The 26,770-nt window shown below is 40.7% G+C and overlaps 1 protein-coding gene across 2 annotated transcripts; it reads left to right on the forward strand.

The window, feature by feature from the left end:
- The first annotated feature begins 3,947 nt into the window (after positions 1-3,947).
- DUSP26 (dual specificity phosphatase 26) lies at positions 3,948-23,885 on the forward strand. 2 transcript variants are annotated; one of them, XM_026671350.2, is made up of 4 exons: positions 3,948-4,084; positions 17,928-18,210; positions 20,985-21,199; positions 23,261-23,885. In XM_026671350.2, exons 2-4 carry the CDS (start codon positions 18,032-18,034, stop codon positions 23,458-23,460), a joined length of 594 nt encoding a protein of 197 aa, XP_026527135.1. In that variant the 5' UTR covers positions 3,948-4,084; positions 17,928-18,031; the 3' UTR covers positions 23,461-23,885. The 2 variants fall into 2 exon arrangements, with proteins under 2 accessions (XP_026527135.1, XP_087826109.1); XM_087969983.1 differs by having other exon boundaries at positions 3,971-4,084; positions 17,928-18,181.
- The last annotated feature ends 2,885 nt before the right edge of the window (positions 23,886-26,770 follow it).

Below are 26,770 nucleotides of genomic sequence, written 5' to 3' on the forward strand. Positions count from 1 at the left end.
GGGACCACTGATTTACCTTATAAGTGGTAATAATATTAATAAAAAAAGTTCTGAGCTACCCTTATTTTGCTTCAAAGTTTTTATTTAGAAATTTAATTTTTTTCCTGAAATTTCCCTCTTAAAATGAAGATGCGTGTTATACGCCTGTGCGTGTTATACGCCGATAAATACGGTATATATATATATATAGATAGATAGATAGATAGATAGATAGATAGATAGATAGATAGATAGATAGTAGGTCTAGGTGTGTTCGGGTCTTTTCCCGTGTAAGATTAAGTGTATCTTGGCGATGTTTCAGCGAGGTCCCACTCACCATCCTCAGGCAGTGCTTGCATTGGCACAAAGCCGAAAGCACCAGCCTGAGGATGGCGAGTGGGACCTCGCCAACGTCACCAAAATACTCTTAATCTTATAGGAAAAGACCATTACCTAGATTCACATACTGTACCCATGAAAATCTACAAAAACAAATATATATATTTTGTGTGTGTGTGTGTGTGTGTGTGTGTGTGTGTGTGTGTTTTCTTAAGTTTTCGCAGGTACTTACATGTATGGTATTCAGCTTTGTTCGGGTATTTTCCCACATCATTATAGTTGTGCTTTTAAAGTTGTAGCAACATTTCGGCAGAATCTCATCTGCCATCATCAGGCTTCTGTATTGTGTTTGTCTGTGAGTCAGACTTTCACAGCCGTTCCAGTTTTAAATTTGGGGCTAGCCTACTGCTGTGCCAGAATGGTACATGGAACAGCTGTCCTATGGAACAGCTGTCCTGCCCTACATAAGAGGTACCACAGACAAAATCAATAAGATACTACACAGGCATCACCTCAAGACTGCCTTCAAAACAGACAGAAAAATAACAGCCATCCTAAGAAACCCAAAGATAAGATTGACCTGGAAAACCAAGGCATATATGAAGTCCCCTGCACATCATGCCCTGCCACATACATCGGACAGACCAATAGAAGAATAAGTACCCGCCTGGATGAACACAAAAATGCAGTAAAAAAGCTGGAACACACTTCCTCACTAGTCCAACACATGAAAGCCACAGGTCATAGCATCAACTTCAATGGCACCAAAACCCTAGCCACTATAGAAAACCCCAGCTACAGAATTATCAGAGAAGCCATAGAGATTGAAAAAAGACCTGAAATCATGAATAGAAGAGATGACTCCACCAGAATGTCAATTATCTGGAAGCCTGCACTCACAAACAAAAAAATCTCCATACCACAAGCCAAGCAAACACCTGGGCACAAACAGACCCCACCTGATACCTCCAGCTCAAACACACCCCAACCAGGCACCCAGATGAAACCTAGCTTCCTAATAAATGATAGCCGTCTTTTTACCCGAAGCCAAGCTGCACTAAAAGCCTCCAATACAGCAAACACAATGTTGCCAGCCAATCAAAAAATGCTACAAAACAGACAGAAGATATTAGAAACACCAATCAAGCAGAACACAGCAAACTCCAAGACCAATAAACACAGACCAAGACTCCCAACCAATCAGGATGAAGAAAAAACCATTCTAACACAGCAGTAGGCTAGCACCAAATGTAAAACAGAAATGGCTGTAAAAGTCTGACTCACAGATGAACATAATACAGAAGCCTGATGATGGCAGATGAGATTCTGCTGAAACGTCGCTACAACTTTAAAAGCACAACTATAATGACGTGGGAAAATACCTGAACAAAGCTGAATACCATATATATATATTCATAGATTTTCATGGGTACAGGTATGCAGGTCTTGGCATGTTCAGGTCTCTTCCCGTGTAAGACTTGAGAGCATCTTGGCAAAGTTTTGACGAGGTCCCACTCGCCATCTTCAGGCTGGTGCTTTCGGCTTCGTACGAAGGCTGAGTCAATCAAGATGCAGAAGAAAGAGGAGCATTGGATTTACCTGATTTGTAATTATATTTTCCAGCTTTCAGTTTGGTTTGTATGAAAGAGTGGATGCTGCTTTTGGAGTTAGAAGCACATAACATGAGATTTAGATGGCATGGATATTTGTGGTATGATAAAGTCAAGGTCAACATGGATATTAAAACTCATTATGTTTCATATTAAGAACATGGAGTAGATACAAATCCAGGTTGTGTCCAAAAACACCTTTGTAGCTCTCAGTACAATAAGCATTTTGTAGGTTTTGTAGCCTAATAATAAGAAACATTATTTCAGATCCGTGTATCTGCCTGTCAGCCTTCAAGATCTTCCTCCTTTCCTTTGCTTCTTTCTGGCTGCCATGAGTAACGGGGGGTGGAAAGTGTTGAAAGTGTTAATAACTGATATTGTATAAACTGGGGAGGGTTTCTCATTCCTGCTTAGCTTTCTCTTCTTTGCACAATTGCAAACCTTTATCTGAGTAAGCCAAGGTCAACTAATCATCACCACCTGGAGATGTCCACATGCTGAAGTTCACAACTTTTAATTGGAAGAACCGTTTGAACTATTGGGGGTGGGAACATTTCACTCCCTTGATATATGTGGTGTATGTGCCTATTTCCCCAGATTCAGAATTTTCCCGTTGCTACCACTAACTTCCAGTAAAAGATATCTTTCCTCTAATTACAAGAGTCTAAGTATTTCTTTCTTGGATTTTGAATGGAGCACCAGCTGATACTGCCATTCTTCAATTGGAGAAGAAGGGGGGAGGGAAGTTGGTAAAGAAATCCTTTTTGATGTAACCTGAATATATTAAATCTTATATTGAATTTGTATAACTTACACAATGATATACAACTGAAGGATTGGAGCCAGATGCCCCAGAAACCTGTCACCTCTGGAAGAGACAGCAAGGGAAGAAGGGACCATAAAAATTCCAGCTCCGGAAGATACTTCCTGAGAACTCTTCAAAAGATCATTCCCAGAGGAGGGGAGGGGGAATTAACACGTTGGTTCTTTGTTTGACAAAATACACATCAAGATAAGGGGAGGGGTCCTAACTTCCTTTAAGTATCACTGCATGCCTGGGAGCCATTAGACTCTGCTTTGAAACCCTACTTGAATTGTCTTATCTCAATAAAGGATTCCTTTTGAAACATCTAGCTTCCAGAAGTTCATTCTTTCGGTTGAATGGGAAAAGTTCAGTAGCTGACACATTAGGGGTGACATGATAGCAAATTTTATTGTTGCAAAATAACAAAAGCTGTTTTTAATTGCACGTTTCTTCATCAATTTTCAGTTTCTACAATGACTTGTATTTACTGATCTGAAAAAGATTCCTATGGACAATTCTGTCTTTTTTATATTTTTGTAGAAGATTTGAATGCTAGAGAAGCTGCCCAACCTTAAAGAGATAGTTATACTAGGGAAAACCTGCATTATTCACCTTATACTAAAAGCTAGTGGAAGATCTCTGCATTCAGCAATGATAATTGCACCAAAATATCCTTTTGCAAAAATTAAAATTAAAATAATTTCATGTTCATCAGACTGAGGGTAAGAAGAACACAAAGAAAATTCTCATTCCAGATTGTTTGGAAATCTGTGACTCTTTTCAGCCCTTCTCTCCATTTTTCTTAGTCCAGTTATGTTAACCAAAACAGATTCTCCCTACTTAACTTCAAACCTGACCTAGCAACCAAGACCTAGTTTGAATTTGCCCTTTGGGGTCACCTTCAAATGCCCACTTCCCTGTCAGACAATGGGCCTACTGTCATTTGTATACTTTCACGTACACTTCCCAGGAATGCTTTGCAAAGGGCATTTATCCTGTTAAGCCAGCATGAGCAACCCCACATGCCTGGGAAACACACAGTGGATGAGAGGGTAGCTGTGCTTCTCCTGTGTGGTGTGTGCTTCCACGTGTCTCTCAGTCAAAGCAACTGCCTCTATGCTGCCTTGACTCCCTCCCTCTCTCTCTGCCATCCATTGTTGGATAGGAAACAAATGTGCCCCTGGACATGCCGGGGCTTAAAATAGACGTGAAGACTGCAGCCTTTTTTCCTCCTCACAGCCATAACATTGGGAGTGGCAGCAACAGCAGGAACAGCAGCACAGAAAAGGGGAGAAATGGCTGGCTAGATTTGCCAGCTGCCTGAGAAAAAAATATCACAGCTTTAACAAAGGTAAGAGAACTGGGATGTCTCCTGTCTTGTGTTCTGCTTTTCTCTCTTTGACTGCCAAGTGTGCAGAATTGATCACTCCTCTCCTCCTCAGGGCCAAAGAAGTCTATGTCTGATTTCTCTTGCCTCTGAGAAGCTGCCAAGAGAAAGAGAGCTTTCTATGTTGTGCATGTTTTTGTCTGGCTAGGGCTGAATGGATTTGGTTGTGTTGGAAGTTCAAGGATGGTGAAGGAGAGGGAGAAAGATCTGAGACTGAGTGGTGCTCCAGCAATTGTGATCTGGGTCATTCCTTTAAACAACTTCACTCAGAAAAGGAATTTAGATCATTTTGGCAGATACCTGGACTTTTGTAGGATACATCCCTTGTTATCTCTAAGCATGAAGGAACTGATTTCATTCCTAACCATCTCAGCCTTCACAGTCCTCAGTGACTTTCCTGTTTTCTTAATGCCTGTCAGAGCCCAAAGGGTCCTTATATAATTGAAATGGTTATTGGGCCAGGAGACCATTGCAGGAGGAGCAAAGTGGTGGCAGAAGGGTGGAAAAGATGAAGACCTTTGACTTCATCCAGAGGTTGAATTGAACACTGAAGACAAGATGCCCCAAATCCAAATTGTACTTAGTTATTCTGCCTATGTAAAATGAAACTATGAATGGTCTCCCATACAGCATGATTGTAAAGATAGATCAGATAATCCATACATCAGGTTCTATGCTTGCAAAAGAACCTTGTGTAATGCACAGGATGAAAATATGGCTTCTTTGCCTGCACACATGAGGGTGTGGGAGTAGGCAGTGAGGCAAACTGAACAATGAGGAGGAACAAGTCAGTATTTTTTCTCTTCTAATGATCCATGGGGATTATTAAGAGAGAAATGCATGGCACATACAACACTGTGGAACAGAAGGAAAGGTGGAGCTGAAGATACACCCAAATGCTTCGCCATGTTGCAATGGTCACTGGTTTGAACTTGCTTTAAAATAATGAATAAACATTTGTTCACATAGTGAGAATAGCATAGAACTTTACAGTATCCAAGGATGTTTGATAAAATAGAATGAAGATGTATGTCTGAAACTTTATCCAACTGTGTTGTAGAAGTGTGATTAAGTGGGTTAAATATTCCTAAATGCTAAAAATGTATGCCTGTCTAGTAAATCTGACAAAGTAAGCATGATGTAGTACTTATCATTAAAACTATGTTAGACCTAGATGGCAAGTCATCTTGGCCACTGCATCTGCCCTCTGGAATACCACCTCCCAGAGGTTTGAATTGTTCTGATCCAGTTGTGCTTTCAACACTTGAAAGACCTTCCTTTTTCTCCAGGCCCTTGGTAAGGAAGTTTGGGCTGCTATGGAAATTTTGTTAGCTTGTTCACAGTGTAAGGATCTCTGGGTTATTGTCTTCTTTTCTTTGAATCATATTAGATTGTTTTTATCTTATACACCACCCAGAGTCACTCTGAGTTGAGCAGCCTATAGATTTCATTTATAAATAAACACACACCAACATCTCCAGATGGTCTCCATTACTAAAATGTGGATTATACTTGCCAGTGCCATTATCCTGATTTTGGGTGATGGAGAGAACTGGGAAATGGACCATTAAATGTCTTCAGGGGTGGGATACGACAGGGTTAACTACCGATTTGGGATTTACGAGCTTCCCAGCATGCTGTGAGCTGCGCGCCTGTAAATCATCATCATTATGCTGTGTGCAGAGATGCAGCCTTTGAAACAGCCCTGTTTTCCTGCTTTTTTAACTGCAGCTGTGGCTCGTTCAGCAGCTGAAATTGAAAAATCAGGAAATAAAGTTCAGGTAAGAGCCCGGGTGGGCAGGTGGACAAAAACATCATCAGACATAGAACCAGTTCTATGTCTGCTGCTCTTCAGAGCGACCGGTTCTACAGAGGTGGACAGAACTGGTAGAAACCCACCCCTGAATGTCTTCCAAGCACAGAAAATAGGTTGCTGGCAACAGTGGAGAAATGTTAGTAATTGGGAACTAGTGAAAGGATTACATATATCCTCAGTAACAACAGTAGTCTTTGGCAGATTTATCATGATGTGATTATTTGGCACAATTTCTAAAATGAGAATGATCAGAGTTCTTTAAGTTTCTGGTTCTATGGAGGTTGGATGCAGTTATTCAATAGGGAGAAAACAGAATTCCACATATCCCAGGGTTGTCTCCTGTATGACTTCACACCTTCTCCAGAAACATTCTCAACTGAGTTTCCCAGTAAGCTTTGAATGATCCCAGATGGCCCCATTGGAAAGCGAGGAAGCTGTGTTCTGTTATTCAGAAGCCGATTGTGCAAAAATATGTTTTATTTTTGCAACCAACATTTGGTCCAGCTACTTAAGGGTAGATAATTTGGTCTTTGGCAACTTTAAGTCTTGAGTATGACTCTTCAGAAGACCTATAAAAGCTACCATTGAACTTTTAATGTAATTATAAGATGAAAAGAAACTAAATCTAATGATTAAATGATGAAACTAAATAGCATGATTTTTTCCCCTTCTGACTTCTTTGCCCTGATTTTGGGCATTTTTTTTCTGAGCCTACTATGTCTTTACTCTAAATCAGATTGCACTTCCCTGGCTTAGCCTAATGTTGGTTGTGATCCAGGAAAAAGCAACCCAGTGTCTTCTAGATGCTTTGGACTAAGCTTCTCTTAAATCCTATCCTGGGAGGACAACAGTCAAGGATTATGGAAGTTTAAGTCTAAAACATCACAAGCAATCCAGTGGTCTCTAGGTGATTTGGACTAAGCCTTTTATAAGCCCTATCCTGTATGGACAGTCATCAAGGATTATGGAAACAACCGAAGGACACAAGATACAGTATCTGGAATCCCTCTCTTCATGCCATTATCCTTAACCTAATGTTTAAGTAGGCGAATTTGCATAAGTCTACATAATGTTCTATTGTTCTTTTCTTTTCTTTGTTTAGCCTGCTGGGTGAACCATGCCCATTTGATTAGTTTATGATTCACTGTATCATGTGAACCCAGAAAATTTAATAACCAGATTCAGTAAATATTCAAGAGTGTTTCTTTGTGAACTCAAATGAATTTTTCCTTAACACTACTACGCCATTCTTTATTAAGTGAAAATGTCAGAAACTGACTCTCTAAACTTGCACTTCTATCACTGGCTGCCATTTCTGACCAAATATAGCAAGCCAGAATCTATAGAAGTCTCCCCTTACTGGAATTCCATGGGTTTCTTCAAAATGTTCTCCAGGTCCTGCCAGCAAAACATTATTACAAGAGATTACATTAGGAGGAAAACACAATTTCTTCTCCTCCCTAGCTCTTAGCATATTTCCTCTGTTGCTCTTAGCTCTCTGTCCAAAGTGTTAGCACCTGCCAGACCTTTTCATGCACATTCTGCCCTGTCAGCCCTCCCTCATATTGGCATAACTGTGGCTGGCAAAACCTCATTTTGAAGGAAAGCAACAACTGAGCCCACACAGACCCTGATTCATTTAACTTTGTCAGTACAGGCATTAAGAGAAAAGAGTCCTCCCACCTTCATTAGATTAAAGCTAATGCAAAATGTTAGAAAACCTATTAATAAATCCAGAGGTGGCATTTAGGGCTCAGCTTGCTTATTTGTTTTTAACAAAAGACAGGCTAAATTTGTCTAAATTGGACAGCAGCAACTCTGCATGGAGTTGAAAGCAAAGAAGTAGTTCAGTAGATGGAAACAGACAGAGTAAAAATAGTCATTCAACAGAAAGTGTTTTGTGTCTTCACTTTAGTAATATGTAAAAGGCATCATGGATTTTTTTTTAGCCTAGATTGTCAGCATATCTTATAGATCTTTTGAAGATCAGATCAAACCTGTTCCAATTCTTCTATTTGACAAAAGCATTCTGTTTTTCTGATTTCCTGTTTTTTATGTTCAAAGAGAGCCTCAATCATATATACATTGGACAAATCTAATAATAAGTGCAGGAGTTGAGATTGCTTACAAGGACATCAATACTGAGCATTTGCCAGGGCTCAAGGCCAGGAGAGAATGCAACATTTAATATATCTGGTGGACTTCTCTGCTTTCAAAAGAGAAGCCCAGTACATAAAGCACAGTGCTACACTACACTACAGAACCCAAGACACCTGTAGAAAAAGATTGCTGAAAAATCAAGCTAATTACACGTAGTCCTTGACCTATAACTGTTTGTTTAATGATTGTTCAAAGTTATAATTTTACTGAAAAAAGTGACTTATGACCAGTTCTCACATTTATGACTGTTGCAGCATCCCCATTACCATAGCTTTGGGTGCCTGGCAACTGGCATGTATTTATGGATGCAGCATCTTGGGGTCCTGGGATTGTCACTTAACCTTTCTAAGGAGTTTCTGACAAACAAAGTCAATTGGGGAAGCCAACCACATGATTCGCTTAACAAATGTAGTGATTCACTTATCAACCATGGCAAAAAGGTTGAAAAATGGGACATGACCCATTTAACAACCGCCTTGTTTAGCAACATAAATTTCAGGCTCAGTTGTGGTCATAAGTCAAGGACAACTTGAAACCAACAAAAAAAATCAACCAAACTAACTGATTATTATTGCAGTTCAAAATGCTGGTTCTTACCTATAAAACCCTTCATAGGACTAAGGTTGTTGTTTTTTTGCTGGATTGTCTATCTTCATTTACTTCTTTTTCTCTGGTAAGATCTGACCAAGTTGTCATGCAGAGTGTTAGGCATCCAGAAATTATCCATAGTAAACAATCACTCCAAGACAAGCATGATCTCCAATTGATTTATTAGAAACAGCTCTGGTAGGGCGATGGAAATTTCCAAAACTGAAACTCATTCCCAGCGCATCTCACAAAGTCCACCCTATCTCCTCCCACTTACTGCACTTCATAAATCATGAGAACCAATTAACTGCAGCTGGAATGTTTTAATGCAACATACTAAATAACCTTGAACTGTTCAACTCCCTCACCCCCCTTCATTGTTCACATATTTTCTTGTGGCAGCTGATCTCAGAGCTGACAGGTGTCCCCCCCCCTTGAAAACTCCTTCTCCTAAAATAAAAACAACCAAAACAGATACAGGGGTTAATACATTGTCCTTAACCCCTCTCCCCCTGCCATAGAATAGAATAGAATACTTTATTGGCCAAGTGTGATTGGACACACAAGGAATTTGTCTTGGTGTAAATACTCCCAGTATACATAAAGAAAAGATACATTTGTTAAGAATCAAGAATCATAACGTACAACACTTAATGATAATCATAGGGTACAATCAACACTCAAATCATACTAGAAAACAGTCAATATAAATCATAAGGATACAAGTGACAAAGTTACAGTCCTACAATCTCAAGTGGGAGGAGATGGGTGATAAGGAGTGATGAGAAAATTAACAGTAATAGTAGTGCAGACTTTGTAATAGTTGAACAGTGTTGAGGGAATTATTTATTTAGCAGAGTGATGGCTTTCAGGAAAAAACTGTTCTTGTGTCTAGTTGTTCTGGTGTGCAATGCTCTATAGCGTCGTTTTGAGAGAAGGAGTTGAAACAGTTTATGTCCAGGATGTGAGGGGTCTATTTTCACAGCCCTCTTTTTGGCTCATGCAGTATACAGGTCCTCGACTGAAGGCAGGTGGGTAGTAATTGTTTTTTCTGCAGCCCTTATTATCCTCTGAAGTCTGTGTCTGTTCTGTTGGGTTGCAGAACCAAACCAGACAGTTATAGAGGTGCAGATGATAGACTCAATAATTCATCTGTAGAGCTGCATTAGCAGTTCCTTGGGCAGTTTGAGCTTTCTGAGTTGGTGCAGAAAGAACATTCTTTGTTGTGCTTTTTGATGACGTTTTTGATGTTAGATGTCCATTTTAGGTCATGTGATATAGTAGAACCTAGAAATTTGAAGGTTTCTACTGTTGATACTGTGTTGTCTAGTATTGTAAGAGGGAGGGTTTCTTTTTCTATTGTAAGTATGGGAGGGTTTCTTCTAAAGTCTACCTCAATTTCTACAGTTTTGAGTGTGTTCAGTTCCAAATTGTTCTGGTTACATCATGAGGCAAGTTGTATAACCTCCTGTCTATATGCAGATTCATAGTTGTCTCGAATGAGACCAATTACTGTTGTGTCATCAGCAAACTTCAGTATTTTAACAGATGGATCATTTGATATGCAGTCATTGGTATATAGGCAGAAGAGAAGTGGAGATATCACACAGCCTTGGGGGGCCCCTGTGCTGATTGTACAGGTATCGGATGTGATTCTGCCTAGCTTCACCTGCTGCTTCTTGTCTGTTAGGAAGCTTATGATCCACTTACAAGTGTGTTCAGGTACCGCTAGTTGATTTAATTTACTTAGAAGAGTGTCTGGAATGATGGTATTGAATGCTGAACTGAAGTCTACAAAGAGGACCCTTGCGTAGGTATTTGGAGATTCAAGGTGTTGTAGGATGTAATGCAGAGCCATGTTAACAGTATCATCTGTAGATCTATTTGCTCGGAATGCAAAGTGCATGGGATCTAACAATGGATCCATGATGGTTTTCAGGTGGGACAGCACAAGCCTTTCAAAGATTTTCATAACTACAGATGTTAGAGCAACTGGTCTGTAGTCATTCAGTTCCTTGATGGAGGGATTCTTTGGCACTGCGATGATGGTAGAACATTTGAACGTTTGAAAACTCCTTCTCCTAAAAGAAAAACAACCAAAACAGATACATTGTCCTTAACCCTCTCTCCCCCCTCCACGAGGACCCTTTGATTTGTGGGGGAAGTCCTCAGGGAATTGGGGAACCAATTGATCAGCATGGACATCCCAACTCTTTACCCAACTAGCATCTGAGAGAGGGTATCCCTTCCATAAGACCAAATATTGCAATCGTCCACGGTATAATCTAGAATCAAGTATTTTCATAATTTCATAATGTGTTTCCCCCTGTACCATTAATGGGTCAGGGGGAGCGATTGGCAGTGGTCTTAACATTGATGTAGCAGCTGGTTTTAGTAAACTACAATGGAACACTGGATGAATCTTCCCTAATAGTCGTGGAAGACTTAATTGGACAGTGACCGGATTGATTATTTTTGAAATTGGGAACGGACCCAAGAATTTTAGCCCCAGTTTCTTACTGGGCACTTTCAACCTAAGATACTTGGCTGTCAAATATACTTTGTCTCCCACTTTAAAGGGCGGTTGAAGGGATCTATGTTTATCTGCCTGTTTTTTATAATTTTTTGCAGCTTCGGTAAAACCTTTTTTTGTATCTTCCCAACCTTTCTTTAATGAGTTCATTCATTCTGTTAGGGACATGCATGAGGGAGGTTGTCTAGGTAACTCTGGCATAGGGACAAAATCCATTCCATTGTTGATTTGGAATGGAGTCAACCCCATGCTGCTATGTACTGCATTATTGTAAGCAACCTCTGCAAAAGGTAATAACTCAGCCCAATTTTCTTGTTGATAATTTACATAGCATCTAATGTATTGTTCAATCATGGCGTTAGCCCTCTCCGCTGCTCCATTACAAGCAGGATAGAAAGCTGAGGATAATCCTTGGGAGGACCCAATGGACTTCAAAAATTCCCTCCAAAATTTTGCAGTAAATTGTACCCGTCTGTCTGATATTATTCTACTAGGTACTCCATGTAGTCTATAGACATGTTTCACGAATAGCTTTGCAAGCTTCTTAGCATATGGAAGTCCTTTACAGGCTATAAAGTAGGCCTGTTTAGAGAATAAGTCAATTACAGTCCAAATGATCGTATCCCTTCACTCTCAGGTAATTCCACAATAAAGTCCATTGCGATTTCTTCCATAGTTGGGTTGGTTCAGTGACTTGTTGAAGGAGGCCAGGGGTTTTTCCAGTTCTGTGTTTCATTGTGCCACAAATTGAGCAACTTTTTACATAGTCCTCAATGTCAGGTTTCAGTTTTGGCCACCAAAACTGTCTTCTCAGTAAATGTAGGTTTTTTAAGAATCCGAAGTGGCCTCCCAGCCACGAGTCGTGGCTACAATTTAGGACCAGTAGTCTTAGGGTTGTGGGTAGATAAAGCTAGTCCTTCATTCATTGTTAACTTGGTTTGATGGTCCAGGAACCAAGGATCAGTCAATAGGGCAGTTTTCAATTCTGCGGTCAGCTTATCTTCCAGGCATTTGAGGTTGCGGTTGGCTTGGGCTCGAGTGGTTACTTGGCCTGCCAATTGAGCTTCTGAAATTAAGGCTTGTACTATTTCCTCTCAGTGGCTGTCAAACTGAGGTTTTCTGGACAGGGCGTCCACCAATATGTTTTTCCCTCCAGGGATATATTTAATGTTGAAGTTGAACCGGTTGAAGTATTGGGCCCAGCAGACTTGTTTGGGTGATAATCTCCTAAGGGTCTTTAGAGCCTCAAGGTTTTTGTGATCAGTCCATACCTCAAAGGGATCCGGCACCCCTTCTAGGAAATGGCTCCAAGTCAATAAAGCCCATCATAAGGTGAATGCTTCTTTCTCCCAGACCACCCACCTTTGCTCTGTGTCCGTCAGCTTTTTGGACACATAAGCGCAGGGCATCCATCAGTTTTGAGAGTCTTTTTGCAGCAGAACAGCTGCCACCACTACATCACTCACATCAGTTTGGACAATAAAAGGCTTGGTCGCATCTGGGTGCTGGAGGATGGGCTCAGCTACAAAGAGGTGTTTTAAGGTCTCGAAAGCTTTCTGACAGTCCATATTCCAAGCCAGGGGTTGACTTGGCTTTGGTTTGGTGGGTGACGGGCCCATTTTTAATAGCTCCATTAAAGGGAGGGCAACTTCAGCAAAGGACAGAATGAATTGTCTATAGAAGTTGGCAAACCTTAAAAAACTTTGAAGTTGTTTTTGGGTTCTGGGGGGTTGCCAGTCCAGCACTGCTTTCACCTTTCCAGGGCCCATTTCAATTCCCAGGTTGGATATTTAGTAGCCTAAATAATCCAGCAACTGTTTGTGGAATTCACATTTTGAGAGTTTCACATATAATTTGGCAGCTAGAAGTTTGTCATCAAGATATACGAGGACCCCCCCGATAAAAGTCTGGGTGTAGCACCTCATTGATGAGTTGCATAAACACTGTGGGAGCCCTCTGAAGTCTGAAAGGCATGACTTTGAATCGGAAGCTACCCAAAGGGCAGTTAAAAGCTGTTTCCCACTCATATCCCTCTTTGATGTGGACCCGGTAGTAAGATTCTCTGAGATCTAGCTTGGTGAATACCTTGCCTTTCAACAGGTGGTTCAATAAGTGCTTCATGAGGGAGAGAGGGTACATGTTTTTGACGTACACAGCGTCAAAAAAGTCTACACATAATCTCAACCCACCATCTTTGAACAACACGGGGGCAGCTAATCTTGATTTGGCAGGTTCAATAAAACCTCGGTCCAAATTTTGGTTGATGTATTTCCTTAATTAAGTCATTTCAGCAGGTGTCATGGAATACATCTTTGGTTTTGGTAGTTTTGCCCCGGGTTCTAATTCTATGCTGCAATCAGTGGCTCGATGGGGAGGTAAAACATTACACTCTTCTTCACTGAATGCTTCAGCCAAGTCTTGGTATTGGTTGGGTAATTGGGGGTTATCTGGGAGAAGGTGGGATGCTGTGGATGCTGGCTCAGGGGTTGGTTTCAAGTTGACTGTTGTGGGAGGAAGAGGGGGCAATGGGCCCGGTCCAATGAGGATTTTCCTGAATCCATCCTCCCATTTGATTGTAGGGGCCCATTTATCTAGCCAAGCAAGATCCAATATGATTGATTCTGACATCCTGGGGGCCACTATGAAGCATATGAGTTTGCAATGAGGGCCTAATTCCATCTTGATCAATTCTGTCATTTGGGTGGCTGCCCCCCCCAATTAAGGTTCCATCCACATACTCAAATCTGATTGGGCGTTTTAGCGGGTTAGTCTTTATGCCCAATTGTTCAATGATGGGGAGTCTGATAAGGCATCTAGAACACCCAGTATCAATGACAGCTTCTAACTCCCTAGCCTCCCCCATGTTTGGTACCGCTAACTTAACCTTGACTGTAAAAGGTATGATGGGATCACTCACCATTGGGTCGTCTTCGCAGGTCGCGTTCTTGGGGACGTGGTGGCGGTCTGGTGGTCCGTTGCTCCCATCTGCGCAGAGGGGGCTTTCTCAGCTGGAGATCTTTCTTGATTCTTCTGACCTCTAACAACTGGATTAGACTTTGACTGCGGAGCTTGTGGTACAGGAGCAGGGGCCAGACAGTCTGCTGCTCTATGGCTGTCTTGGCCACATACGTAACATTTCAGCACCCTGGTAGGTTAGGTACGAGCAGGTTCAGCTGACCCAGTAAATAGCCTCCTAGCCACAATTCTCTTAGGCAGGGCTGCTGGAAGGGGTTTCCTGTGTGGGCTGATGCTGCGAACTAAGCTGAGGGATATGACATACCACGATTGTAAGGTCTCTGGGATTCCCCTAATTTCACAGGCCTTTGTTACTTCTGAATCAATGGCATTTTAAAAATAGTGTAAAGTCATTCTTTCAGGCCAGTCCATGAGGTGGCTTGTGACCCTTCTAAAGTCCCAAATGAATTCTGACAAGGGTCGCTTGCCTTGCCTCATTTCCATTAATTTCTTTTCATTCTCTGCCACCCTGCCTGAATTTTCAAATCTGAGTCTTAATCATTGAATAAATCTGTTTACATTGTATAATTCGGGGGCTTGTTCGTTGTGTAATTGGGCCACCCAGTCTGAAGCATCCCCTTCATTCATCCCATCTGTTATGGCCATAACCAAATCGCGCTCTGTGGCGTATTGATTCCCAAATTGTTCTATATGAGATTGGATTCGAGTGAGGAAGTAATTGAAATGTTCATGGCAGCCATCGAATACAGCCTTAAATGATATTTGGTCCGGCCTGGGTCATGGTTGGGGAGGTGGTACATACCAAGCACCTGCAGGTTGAACTGGAATGAAAGGAGCCGGGCGGGCAGCGTATCTAGGCTGGACAGGGCCCCTGAAGCCTGGCTGGGTGTTGCCTCTCTGGAATAGGGCTCCCAATTTTGACCATTTGTTGTCTGTTTTACAGGAATGCTTCTATCCAGTTATGCAGGTGTTCAGAGATACCGTAAGATTTTAGTTTTAGGAGTAGTTTGTCATGTACCACTGAATCAAAGGCTTTACAGAAGTCTATGTAGATTGTGTCTATTGCTTTGCCCTGATCGAGTTGTGTAGTCCATATGTTTTTGCAGTGTAAGAGTTGCAGATAGTTTTTTCCTGAAACCAAATTGTTTATTAGAGAGTAGGTTGTTTGTTTCTAAATGGAGGATGATGGATTGGTTAATAATTGATTCCATGACTTTACAGGTGATGCAGCATAAAGAGATTGGTCTGTAATTTTCAACTAGGCTGGGGTCTCCCTTTTTGAAGATGGGGACCGTGGCATGTGACCATAGTTTTGGCAAGGAGCTGGTCCTGAAAGATTTTTCAAAGATTATGCTTAGAGGTTCGGCTATGGCAGTGGATAGCTTTTTTAAGAAGTAGGCACATATTCCGTCCGGTCCAATAGATAGAGATGGTTTTAGATTGCGTAGTGCTTTTTCAACATTGTCTTCTGTAAAATCGATATGTATTAGATCATTGTAGTTGTCTGTGGTTCGACTAGGAATGTTTCCCAGTATTTTTCATCCTTGGGTCTTCATAGTTTGTTTTTAATGTTTCTCCATCATATTGTTTTTGTAAGGATTTAATTATTATTTACTGAAGATGTATTTTGTTCCAAGTTGAACCATTGATAAATCCATCAATCCATCAATCATCGGAATGAAGTTTGATGTACCAGCTCTTGTTTTCCTAATAGAGGAACTGATGTAACTCAAGGACTGAATTTCCTTCATGGCTGCCAGCTTCACCTAAGAGAACCAGCAACTGCAAAACAATAGGAAAAGGCACACTAAGATGACTTTGTGTTCTAACTGCATGCACTTGTAACAATAATTTTCTCATATACACATAGCTTTCTACATGGAAGCAATATCTGTATAAGGAAATCATTAATAGTGTTCCCATAATTTTAAATCAAGCGACTACGTTGGCACAATATGCTAAGTTTAATGAGTTGAAGACTGGTTACTGACAGCTTTTGAAGCCATATTAGCACTAGAAGCTTCCATGCTGCCACATTCCTGAGCATGGGAAGATGGGAGAGGGGATTTTATGGAGAGTATGTGATTAGACATAATCACCTGGCTGAGTAGTAGTAGAGGGGACATCTCAAGTTGGGACGGATGGTGATTGGGGCATGTGATGGAATGATGGGGGCAGGGGGTGGATTTGTAATTTTTTACTTATTGGAGGGAAACCCAGAACTTTCAGATTCAGGATTTCCCAGATATGTTAGTATACCTACTCTAATAAAAGGAAACTGAGAAAATGCCTGTCTCTGAGTTTTTAATTGGAGTGGCATTTTCTGGAACCCTGACAGTTTGCTTGCATGAGCCTGAATGCTTGGTTAGATCTTGATTCATAATATTTTGCAAATGGGCTTATTCAGAAACTACAGGTAGTCCTCAACTTACAACAGTTCATTAAATGACCATTCAAAGTTACAACGGCACTGGAAAAGTGAGTTATGACCATTTTTCACACTTATGACCATTGCAATTTCCCCAGGGTCATGTGATCAAAATTCACTTGGCAACTGAGTCATATTTATGATGGTTACAGTGTCTTACAGTGCCTTACAGTGCCTTTTGTGACCTCAGACAAGCAAAGTCAATGGTGAAGCCAGATTCACTTAACAGTCATGTTACTAACTTAATTGCAGTTATTCACTTAACAAATGTAGGAAGAAAGAAATGGGGGGAAACTCATTTAATAAATGTCTAACTTAGCAATAGAAATTTTGGGTTCAATTGTGGTTGTAAGTTGAGGAGGTAAGTTGAGTAAAGTTATGATGTAGAAGGAAGCTGGTTTCTTTAGTGGAAAGAACCTACATTTTAACTCAGGGCTTGAACCCTGCGTGAGAACTACCATTAGCCAAACTTTCATTCATTTGTTTGTTCACTTACTAAATTGTTTGGCCACCCATTCCCAGGGACTTTAGGCCATTAACAATAAATGACTAGTTCTGAGCTCACCATCCCTTCCTATCCTTTGTACGTTAAAGTGTCCTCTGGCTACAGCCTCTCTTGCAGCCCCTGAAATTTTCCCTCCCTCTGCTCTGTTAGAATATTCTACACACACACACACACACAAACACACACACAATGCTAGTGCTGATTCAGCTATAATCAAAGGAGCAGATTGCAGATCCTGTCAGCCAAGGAATTTGATTTGGATGAAATCCCAGAGAAGAGCCTTCTCTGCCATGGCTCCTGCTCACTGGAACATCTTAACTCCTGAGGTGAGACTGGCTCCCATCCTCCTGACTTTTTGTGAGAGTCTTAAGATCTGGATTTGCCAGATGGCTTGGTGACCTAATGGGGGAACGTCACACTGGAGGTGTTTGACTAATTAAAATCTAATCCTACCCCATCCCCATGAACCTCCTGGCACCTCCTTTGCTATCTTATGTTAATGATTTTATCTGGTTTTATCAACTTTGTTATTTTATAACTGATGACTTTAATGTTTTTAATGTTTTATATTGTAAGAGTTTTTGATACGAGATGGGTGCCAAATAAATTTCATAATAAATCAATAATAAAAAAATAAATACCGTGGGTGGTGGAAGAAGGAATCTTCTTAAAAATGCCTTTTTAAAATTTTCTTTACAGGATCAGGATCAACGTTTACAATGCAGCTGATACAGGAAATGTCCAACTTCATGAGAATCTCAGGAGATGATGCTTCTGATACCGTTCTCCTTTCTTTTTCAGATTAGAAACCAACCGTGGGTGTTGGTCATAGCAGAAATACTATCTGGGCCCCAGCCCAGCCCCCTGTAGCAGCCCGGGATGCAACAGGGGGCACAGTGGCACCCATGGCATTCATGTCTCGGTTCTCCAGGAATACATCTAGATCTCCTGTCTGGAGGACGCATGATGACACCGTCAGCCACCCCATCCTCAGTGTTTTTGAACTTGAGAGACTCCTGTACACGGGGAAGACAGCCTGTAACCATGTGGATGAGGTCTGTCCAGGACTTTACCTGGGAGATCAGTACGTATTGATCCCAGTGCTGGAGACAGGCCACTTCCAGGAGGTTGGGGAAGAAGCAAAGGGGCAACATAGTGGCGATTAGGGAAAGGATTCAGATGGGGAAAGAAAAGAAAGAACTTGCAGGTAGTTCCCACCTTACAATCACAATTGAAACCAGAATCTCATCTCTAACTGATGCAGTCATTAACTGAGTTATCATGTGATTGCATCTGATTTTATTACCTTTCTTTTTTGCTTCAGTCATTAAATGAGTCTGGCTTTCCTTATGATTTTGTTGTATAAAGCTGACTAAGAAGCTTATAAATGATGATCATATCATAAATACATGTTAGTTGCCAAGTGCCTGAATTTGATCATGTGATTATGGGGATGCTGTGACTGTCGTAAGTATGAGAACCAATCATGTCAGTACTGTCATAACATTGGTCACTAAATAAATGTTGGTAAAGGACTACCTGTACTATATTGCCACAAATCACTTGTTAAATATATAATGCAACAAAATTTGAAAGAAGGATTCTATCATCAGCGGTTATAGTATTAGTTACTATAGTTATCTCAGGACAAATTTGGAGGAAGGAAGACACTGATAGAGGAGAAAATTGTCATAACAGATGCTGGGTGCACAGGAAGTTCATTTGCTGTCTTCAAGGACAGAGGAGATACTCTCACAAGATTTGGGAAACATTCAACTGGGTAAAAAAGTTACTGTGTAGCTCAGTCTGAAAGGCTTTCCCAACAAATGATAAAGAGCAGCAGGAATCAAAGATCAGACAGGATCTTTTGCACAGTGGTTTCTGAGCTTCTGTGTTAACTGGTCCAAAATAAAATGAACCTCCGCAATCCCAGGCATCAATCTGACTGCAAAACTGCCATTTGCTAGGAATTGGTTTAGCAAAACTCCACCATATATTCTTTTAAAAAGGCCAGCTAAATGCAGATTGAAAAAAAACTTGAGAAGGAATGGATAGAAGCAATGATTCTGGGAACAAGAGAAGGATCAGATTACAGATTAACAGAGTTGGAAGGGACATTGTAGGTCATCTAGTCCAACCCCCCACCCAAGCAGGAGACCCTGCACCATTTCTGATAGATGGCAGTCCAATCTCTTCTTGAAAGCCTCCAGGGATGAAGCTCCCACAACTTCCGAAGGCAAGCTGTTCCATTGGTTGATTGCTCTCAGTGTCAGAAAATTTCTCCTTATTTCCAGGTTAAATCTCTCCTTATTCAGTTTCCATCCATTATTCCTTGTCTGGCCTACAGGTGCTTTAGAAAATAGCTTGACCCCTTCCTCTCTGTGGTAGCCCCTCAAATATTGGAACACTGCTGTCATGTCTCCCCTGGTCCTTCTCTTCACTAGACTAGCCATGCCCAGTTCCTGTAACAGTTCTTCATTTGTTTTGGACTCCAGTCCCCTCATCATCCAGGTTGCTCTTCTCTGCACTTTTTGTAAAGTTTCAACATCTTTTTATAGTGCGGTGACCAAAGCTGGATGCAGTACTCTAGGTGTGGTCTTACTAAGGCTTTATAGAGTAGTAGTAGTACCTCACTTGACTGTATCCCTATTTCAATACAATTTAGGATTGCATTGGCTTTTTTGGCTGCCGCTGCACACCGCTGGCTTATATTTAGCTGGTTGTCCACTAAGACTCCAAGATCCCTCTCACGGTTACTGCTAATATTCCTGCTTTCATCCAATCTATATGTGTGCTTTTGGTTTTTCTTGCCTAATTGTAGGACTTTACTTTTCTCTACATTGAATTTATTTTGTTAGATAGGGCCCAGTGTTCAAGTCTGTCAAGATTCATCTGGATCTTGAGCCTATCTTCTAGGGTGCTTACTATTCCTATCAGTTTAGTATAATCTGCAAATTTGGTAAGTTCCCCTTCTAATCCCTCATCTAAGTCATTTATGAAGATATTAGCAATATCACTTAGACTTATATACCACTTTATATTGCAGCCTTCTCAAAGTAATTTACAGAGTCAACATATTACCCCCAACAATCTGGGTCCTCATTTTACCCACCTCAGAAGGATGGAAGGCTGAGTCAACCTTGAGCCTGGTGGGATTCAATCTGCCAAATTGTAGTAGGAGTAGCTTGCAGTACTGCACTCTATGCCACCGAGGAAGAGTATTGAAGAGTACTGGGCCTAAAACAGAACCTTGTGGCACCCCACTGCTTACTGCCTTCCATGTAGACTTCGATCCATTAAGGACTACTCATTGAGTACTGTTTGTCAGCCAGTTGCAAATCCATCTGGAGGTGATTCTATCTATCTCACTTTTTTCTAGCTTCCCAAGAAGTAAGTTGTGGTCTACTTTGTCGAATGCCTTGCTGAAGTCTAAGTATACTATGTCCACAGTATTTCGCTGGTCACTATGTTGAAAAATGATAAGATTGGTTTGGCATGATCTATTTTTAACAAACCCATGCTGACTGCTAGTTATTATTTTACTTATTTCTAGATGTTGGCAGATCTGTTTTTTAATTATCTTTTCCAGTATCTTCCCGAGTATTGATGTTAGGCTGATTGGTCTGTAGTTTCCTGGTTTTTTTTTTCCTTTTTTGAAGATGGGAGCCACATCAGCTCTTTTCCAGTCCTCTGGTAGTTTCCCGGTGCTCCAGGATTTTTGAAAGATGTCGAGCAGTAGTTCTGAGATGACCTCTGCCAGCTCCTTTAGATGTAAGGTCTTCTGGGATGTAAGGTCCCGGTGATTTGTTTCATTGAGAATTTGTAAATGACCCTTACTTTATCATTCCCTCCATGTAGAGATATAGCAGCCAATAGAGGTGAGCTGGCCCGATTGAACATCACCCACATCCTCAATGCTTCTCACAACAAGTGGCGGGGAGGCGCAGATTACTATGAAGGCACTGGCATCTGCTACCTGGGCATTGAGGCACATGACTCACCCACCTTTGATATGAGCCCCTACTTTCAGCCTGCTGCAGATTTCATCCACAAAGCCCTGAGCAAGAGTGGAGGTGAGTCCACAGAAAAGTGTGACTTGACCCATGACTAGAATAGGTATATAGTATGTGTGCATGTTTCTCATTCAAACTATATAATCAATTGATATTCCATTGTTTACAAAATAGAGTATCTTTCTAATGCAACATTGCTGAGATCCAGTTCATATTCTCAGGTTGTATAACCAGTTTGAGTTTGACCTATAGCAGCTTCCCCAAAATATAACAATTTGTATTTAGCAGATTTATTTACTTCTCTCTCTTTTTTTTTTTTTTTTTTGCTTTCTAAGCTCTTTTTACAGCTAAATCAGAGCCATGGGGGAGGTGATAAAGTTTTAAACAATGAAGTGCAAACTACAAAGTAAGGAATTCTTGAAATCAAGCTGGACCTCTGATGATGAATATGTCTATGTAGAGTACTGGTAGCCCTCAACCAGAATTTACATTGCCAAGCAAGGAAGTTCTTAAACCAGTTGCAACCGATTTTACAACCATTTTGCCACGATTGTTCAGTGAATCACTGCAGTTGTTAACTGAATTGTGGTTGTTAAGCTAAAGTGGCTTCCACATTGACTTTGCTTGTCGGAAGCTGGCTGGGAAGGTCACAAATAGTGATCACATGACAGCAACAGTTGTAAATACATGTTGGTTGCCAAGCACCGAAATTTTGATCACATGACTACTGCAATAATTTTGATCACATGACTGCTGCTGTAAGGACCAATCATAAGTGACCCCCATTGCTTTCACTGATATTGTAATTTCAAATAGTCATTAAATAACTGGTTGTGAGTTGAGGACTATCTGAACCTGTGGATTTTCCATCTGTAGTTCTCAGTGAGGTTGCACTCTCCCCAGGCAGAGTTGGCAAGTAGCTCAGGGATCCTTTTAGATTCTCAGCTCTTGCCTAAACAGCTAATAGTCTGTTTAGAAGGCTTTTGCTCAGCCCACAAGATCTAACAGTATGTACATGTTCTGGATCCTCTTTATAAAACATCTGGTGGGATTCAGGAAGTGTACCATCTGTTTTGGTACTTGCCACCTGGAATGACCTATCCCTCACCCTTACCCTAAGATGTGGGTAATTCAAATTTGTTGGTGTTCTGTAAGGTCTTGAAGAATTGGTTTTTCCTCCCAGATATAAAGCCAGAATATTGGATGATCCCATCTTTAATCATTTGAAATTGAAAGATTGTAGTATGGGATTGATGGAGATATGTTGTGATTTGTGTTGTTTTTGTTTGTTTCTGGTTTGCAATTCTATGGAAGCTGCCAACAGTCACGGTTTGTGAATTGGGTGACCATGTAAATTGATTGATTAAATAAATGTCAAGCACAAAGAATCAGGACTATACATTAAGTTCCAGTTAAGCTGATTCATTTCTCATACCTATAACAAGAATTTAGTCAATTAATGCTCAGCACTAGATAAGTGTTAATTCAAGAAGGGTTGGACTGGGACCACTTGTGGGAACATAAAGACTGCAAGCTGATTCCTCTCTTGATTCCACCCCTGGATTATCCCTTTCCTTCTACAATAAATAAATAATTTCAAATTATGTTCAAACCAGAGGTGGTATTCAGCAGGTTCTGACCAGTCCTGGAGAACCGGTGGTGAAAATTTTAAGTAGTTTGGAGAACCAGCAAATACCACCTCTGACTGGACCCACCCCCATCCATTCTCTGCCTCCCGAGTCTTAGCTGATCAGCTGGGTCTTCTTTGGTTGCCCTGAAGAGGAGAATGGAGCTGGAAAACAGGTTAGTGGGGTGGGGAGGGAATGGGATTTTGCAGTAACCTTCCCCCAGGAGTGGGGTGGGAATGGAGATTTTGCAGTATCCTTCCCCTGCCATGCCCACCAAGCCAAGCCCACCAAGCCATGCCCACAGAACTGGTAGTAAAAAAATGTGAATCCCACCACTGGCTGGAAAGCTAATAAGATATAGTGTACTATGAGGTTCTTTGTCAGGGCACCTGACAAAAGTCTGAAATAAATGACTTCCACTGAATGTCTGGGCCCCTGACTTCTTTGTGATGTTTGATATGGACATTTTCTTAAATTGACCTTCTTCCCATAGGGAGAATCCTTGTTCACTGTGCCGTGGGGGTAAGCAGATCAGCTACCCTGGTCCTTGCCTACCTCATGATTTATCACCGTTTGACCTTGGTGGAGGCCATAAAGACCGTCAAGGACCATCGAGGTATTATTCCCAATCGGGGTTTCCTACGCCAGTTGACCACCCTGGACAACTCCCTCAGGCTGAAGAGAAGACTGTAAGCAGAGGTGTCATTGGGAAACCACGATAGCATAATTTGTGTTGGTAAACATGAGGCATTACTAGCCTACTTTGGGCTCAGGTAATACCAACCTTCCACAGATCCTGCCTCACAGAAGTTCAGCTCTAACATTTCAAGATGTACTTCCAATGTTCTCAGTGTTTAGGTTCAGGACTCAACTAGAGATGAGCAAGTTCAGGTTTCTGAGAGGAAGAGGTTTTCTTTCTCCCTCTCCCTGTTGACTTTCCAAAGCCATTTTCCAAGACAATGTCCCAACCTCATACTGAGGAAGCTTTTAATGCTGAAATTCCCATGGAGTGATATGTCTTGTGATCTGTTTCCTCCTATTTGCTTCTAGCTTTTGTTTTAAAAAGTGGCAAGCCCCAATGTATTTTAACAATCAAAATAAAGTTCTACAGAACATAAGGATGCTAAATGGTTTTTATTTTTCACATCCAAGCTGAAAGAGCCTTTCAGAAATTTCTGCCACATTTATGAATGGAAAATATGCTAGAAGATTTCTTTGAACTAGAAAAAAGAAAACATCCTCATAACACCACTACTAAAAGATGTGAAGGGAGAACTTGGTTTATGATACCTTCCCCTGGTATTTAATAGAAATAGAAAGGCTGCAGACCAGTGAAGAGAATGTTATAAAATGCCCCTCAACTTATGACCATAATAGAACCAAAATTTGTATTGCTAAGCAAGACAGTTATTAATTTTACAACCTTTCTTGCCACAGTGCTTGTTAATCATTGCAGTTTTTAAGTTAGTAACACAGTTGTTAGGTGAATCCGACTTCTCCATTGACTTTGCTTGTCAGGTCACAAAAATAGATCATATGACCCTGAGACAACTGCAACCATCATAAATATGAGTCAGTTGCCACATTTTATTTATTTATTTAGCGTATGGCAAATAGATGGGCTTATACTGGTTCAGTTAATGTCCAGTCCACCCAGCCATTCAAGGACAGGATGTTATAGAATAGAATAGAATACCTTTATTGTCATTGCATTCCATGAATACAATGAAATTTGAAAGCAACTCCAGCACAGTGCCCCAAACACCACATCACAATCACACTACAGAGTATTTAATAATAATAATAATAATAATAATAATAATAATAATAATAATAATAATAATAATAATAATAATAATAATAATAATAATAATAATATAGTAAATCACAAATGCACTGTTTAATTCAAGACAATTACTGCCTTGGAAAAAAAACTGTTTCTCAATCTACTGTGTTTCTCATATAATACGGCCGGGTCTTATTTTTTTTTGAGCCCCGAAAAAATGGCTAGGCTGTCTTTTCAGGGGTGACTTAATTCCCACCCCCCTTGCATCTTTGGGTGGGCGGGTGGCGACGGCTTGGATGTTGACCTCGGCGTTGGTGGGGCACTTCGTATCGGGGTCAATGCAGGCAGCACCATATCCGGGTGTGCAACAAAAGTACTTCCTAACAGCAAGCCCCCCCCACCATCCCCCCCCCCATTTCGCATGTTTTAATATAGGCCTTAATTTGGGGGGAGGGGCTTAATTTCATTTCATGCCTATAAAACATGCTGGGACTTCCTATTGGGGGAGGCCATATTGTTGGAGAAACAGGGTATTAGTCCTCATTTTGAGACACCCATAATGCCTCCCTAATGGTAACAGTTCGAAATATGAATATCCAGGATGAGAACGGTCTGTGGAGAATTTTAGTGTTCTAGAGAGGAATCTGGTCTTCGCAATCTCTTCCAAAGAAGAAAGAGAGCAACTGATATTTTTTTGTGCTGTGTTTATAACTCTCTAGGTGGTTTATCCATTGCCATGTATTTAGAGAGCCAGGAGTTCTACAAAGATGTCTGGCTGCCAACTGTCGTTAACTGTCAATTCTTCAATGTAATCTGGCTGCCAATTGTTGCTAGTTGTTTGGTTCACACTACCATGCTATCCAGGGTGCACCATGAGGAGGCGAACTAGCATCACACCCCAGTTGCCACGTATCTGTATTTTGATCAGGTGACCATGGGGATCAGCAACATAAGTGTGAAAAACAGTCATAAGTCACATTTTTCAATGATGTTGTAACTTCAGTCACTAAACAAATGATTGTAAATTGAAGACTGCCTATTGGATAAAAAAAAAGCCTCCATCAAATTAAGCTCAACCCCTGATGTCTATACAGATATCCATCTTGACAGAATGGTAGAAACAGCTTTCAATTGCTTTTTTTCTAGCAAAGTTTTAGAGATGTCAATCTAATCTACAGTCCTGAAATTGCTACCCTTCTAAATACTAATCTGGCCTGAGTCTGCTTAGCTTTGAAGAATCTGTCAGGTCAGCAGGGAGCCTGTCCTGGGCAAAAGGCAGGTATGTATTTAGTAAGTGGAAGGGCACTGAAGTTCCCCCCTGAGAATTTCAGTGATTTTTTTTTCTTCTAAAAGCAAACGTCCTGGGGTTGAACTCAGAAGGCAAAAGAATAGCAGGCATATCTATTCACTGAAGATAGATCATGGGCTGTCTGGTTAAAAAAATAGATTTTTTTTTGTTTGCATGCTGATGAAAGCTTTTCCTATATTGGAATTTTTCTGGCTCCATTTAGCCTTAAAATAAACTGGAGGATGAATCAAAACCCATCAGCATCTCTAGTGCAATAGTTTTATGTGCATAAATGCCAGGCTTAATAAAGAAGAAGCTTGTCATACTTCAGAATAAACAGCAAGGGGCAGTAGAACCTAGAGAACTAAGGATAGCAGTTAAAACAGAGAAACAGAAATGGAAATATACAATTCTATTTGGCTTCACTGTTAAAAAATTAAGTTTGAAAAGTAATCATAATATCAGGAAGAAACAGAAGGGAGGATCACAGAAGGGAGAATCATGTAGAAAAGGGAATAAAAAGGGGAGGGAGAAGAAGAGAGGGAAGAGGGAAAGGAAAAGAAGCTACAAAGGACAGAAACAAGATATAGAGGTACAGGAAAAGAGTACAAGAATTAAAGGTATAAACCTATTTAAAAGACACAGACAATGGTTAAAATTTAACTTAAGGAGAGGATTCTGCAAGGGTCCATGAGATAGCATTGGTATATTAGAAATAGAAAAGGGTTAGAAAATATGTTAGATGATTAAAGTGATAGAAAAAATTTGTATTGATGTGTAGTGGAATATTTGTTTGTAAAAAGAATAAGGCTCTCAATGATTTAAAAAGTTTAAAAATGATTTAAAGTTTAAAAAAACTGAAAAGAAACATGGAAGATTTTTATCAGTTGACAAGTTGAATTTGAATAAGAATAATAACTTTATTGACT

Source organism: Notechis scutatus, chromosome 7 (genome assembly GCF_049901735.1).
Source record: "Notechis scutatus isolate UNSWTSFEM ecotype Mainland chromosome 7, rNotScu1.2, whole genome shotgun sequence".
NCBI classification, from domain to species: domain Eukaryota; kingdom Metazoa; phylum Chordata; class Lepidosauria; order Squamata; family Elapidae; genus Notechis; species Notechis scutatus.

What these genes read in the sequence shown, in the direction of transcription:
- DUSP26 (XM_026671350.2), top strand. Translation starts at nt 18,032, where the DNA reads ATGGCATTCATGTCTCGGTTCTCCAGGAATACATCTAGATCTCCTGTC. An exon ending in GGACTTTACCTGGGAGATCA is followed by an intron (nt 18,211 to 20,984) that starts GTACGTATTGAT and finishes CCCTCCATGTAG; the next exon opens with AGATATAGCAGCCAATAGAG. An exon ending in AGCCCTGAGCAAGAGTGGAG is followed by an intron (nt 21,200 to 23,260) that starts GTGAGTCCACAG and finishes TTCTTCCCATAG; the next exon opens with GGAGAATCCTTGTTCACTGT.